The following is a 2,240-nucleotide window of genomic DNA, read 5'->3' on the forward strand; positions in this document are numbered from 1 at the left end:
TCTGATGCCTTCTGGGTCCTCGCGGCCCCTGCGGCCAGGACCCCGCACCGGGCACCTCCCTGGGCCGTGGGCCCTGCGGTATCTGCCCGCCCTGCTCTAGTCCGAGCAGAACGTCTTGCCGGGAGGACGGCGGGCCCTGCTGCCGTCACAGCGGTCTTCGGCTTCCCACAGGATCACCCCGACCTTCTCCATGAGCTCCTTCAGCTGGGCCTCCCGCTCGTCCCCCTCCGCCCTGTTGTCGAAGCCACAGTGGCGCCGCTCGCACACCACGTCCAGCATGACGAGGTCCCGGTTGTCAGTCTCGCGCACATACTCTTCCAGAGAGCCGCCGGCCAGGTCCTCCTTCCGAGTGAACACCAGGACGGTGGAGGCCAGGACGCTCTCTCCGAAGACGTCCTGGAGGCGCCTGACCACCTCCCGGTCCTCTTTCGTGAACCGCCCCAGCTGCGTCACCAGGAGCACCACGTGCAGCCCTGGGGAGGAGAAGCCAGTGGCTTCACGCAAGTCACGGGCTGCCACGTCCAGAGACACCGCAGGGGACAAGACATCGGGGGTGTCGATCACCTCGAGCTCCTTCCCGTCCCATCCGCAGCTCTCTCGCTGGACGGCCTTGGTCACAGCCCTGGCACTGACTTTAGACTCAAAGGCTTTCCTGCCGAGGATGCTGTTTCCTGTGGCGCTCTTCCCACTTCCCGATTTCCCCACCAGGATGAGCTTCAGTGTCTTCGGGGTCTGTTCCTTCTCCCCCAGACCTAGAATCAGCGAGAGAACTCAAGACGTTGCAGTCATAGCCCATCCCACCCGCTTGTCCTCCTCGGGAATGCCCCATGACCTCGGGGACAGACGTCCTGGATGGAGGGACGAACGCCAACCTCTGCGACCGAGACCTGCCCTGGGCTCACACTCTTTTTTTTCCTTTTATCCATTTTTTTTTTTTTTTTTTACTGTGATCAAGTATACATAACATAAAACTTGCTCCTTTAACCATTTTCAGGGCACGATGTAGTGACGTGAAGTACTTTCACATCATGGCGTGATCATCAGTGGCGCATCTCAAGAATTTCTCCATCATCCCAAACCGAAACTCTGTCCCCATGAAACAAAAACTCCTCGTTCTCCCCGCCCGCAGCCCCTAGGCCACTTTCTATCTCTATAAATGTTGCTATTCTAGGGACCTCAGAAAAGCGGCATCCTGTAATATTTGAGCTTTTGTGTCTGGTTTATTTCGCTCGACATAGGGTTGTTGAGGTTCATCTGTGCTGTCGCACGTGTCAGGGTTTCCCTTTTCATGGCCGAATAATATTCCATTGGATGGACAGACCACGTTTCGTCTATTCACACAAGGGACACTTGAGTGGTTTCCACCCTTTTGCTATTGTGAATAAAGCTGCGGTGAACATTAGTGCACAAATGCCCGTCCGAGGCCCCGCTTTCGATTCTTCGGGGTATATAGCAGCTTTTGCGGGCCAGACCCCCTGGTAAAGGCCCGGGCCAGGTCTGAGCCAGCGGCCAAGCACATCCTGCTTGTCCCTGTGCTGCTTTGCAGCGCCGGTGACCCCAAGGGCTCCCATATCCGGACCAGCCGAGCGCCGGCACGGTCCCCGGGCTGCCAAGCCTCGGCCAGGCGAGTCATGTTGCACACCCAGCCCCTGGAGTGGGGACTGGCACACGGTTCCCTTGGGACTGGCACAGAGGGAGTAAAGGGGGTGACTGGAGCTCTCTCATGCCTCCTTTCTCCCACGGTGCCTGCTGGGGCCTTCCCCTCATACTTGGCGGAGGGGTGGGACGGGGGGGAGCAGAGAAGGCTGCACCCAAAGGCCCTCGCACGGCCGCCCATGCGGGGCACGTCTCTGGGTTGAACTCTCCGCCTCTCTGAGCACCGGGCACGTCAAACGCCCTCGTGGCCACCTCTCTCGACGTCACTTAGGCGAGAAGCTCGTTTTACCTTCCGACAGGTGCGGTTCCGGCTGTTGGGGCGGCGCTTCCGCGAGCTCCTCCGGGAGAATCTGCTCGTATTCTTCCTCCTCCTCCTCCTACGGAGAATAAATGTCCTGCTGACTTTCCCACTGAGTTTGAAGAGGCGCCCGACTTCGCCTTTCTCTTGTCAAAAGAAAGCGTTTTGCATTGGTTTGGGCGGGAGTGGACCGAGGCACCGTCTACCTCCTTCGGGGACCCTGTGTCTCTCTCTGTCTCTCAGTGTCTCTGTCCCTCTGTCTCTATGTCTCTGTCTCTGCCTACTC

General features: G+C 58.8%; 1 protein-coding gene across 1 annotated transcript in view; it reads right to left on the bottom strand.

Annotated features, from left to right (window-relative positions):
• LOC105295744 (GTPase IMAP family member 6-like) overlaps window positions 1-2,033 on the bottom strand; it is a gene marked incomplete at its 5' end in the record, with an annotated part of 3,430 nt that extends 1,397 nt beyond the window's left edge. The window contains 2 exons of the mRNA XM_011365543.1: window positions 9-752; window positions 1,946-2,033. Coding sequence (XP_011363845.1) covers window positions 97-752; window positions 1,946-2,033 — 744 coding nt within the window. The remainder of the gene's footprint in view (window positions 1-8; window positions 753-1,945) is intronic.
• Window positions 2,034-2,240: the final 207 nt, after the last annotated feature.

Source organism: Pteropus vampyrus, unplaced genomic scaffold, assembly GCF_000151845.1.
Source record: "Pteropus vampyrus isolate Shadow unplaced genomic scaffold, Pvam_2.0 Scaffold112, whole genome shotgun sequence".
NCBI lineage: Eukaryota > Metazoa > Chordata > Mammalia > Chiroptera > Pteropodidae > Pteropus > Pteropus vampyrus.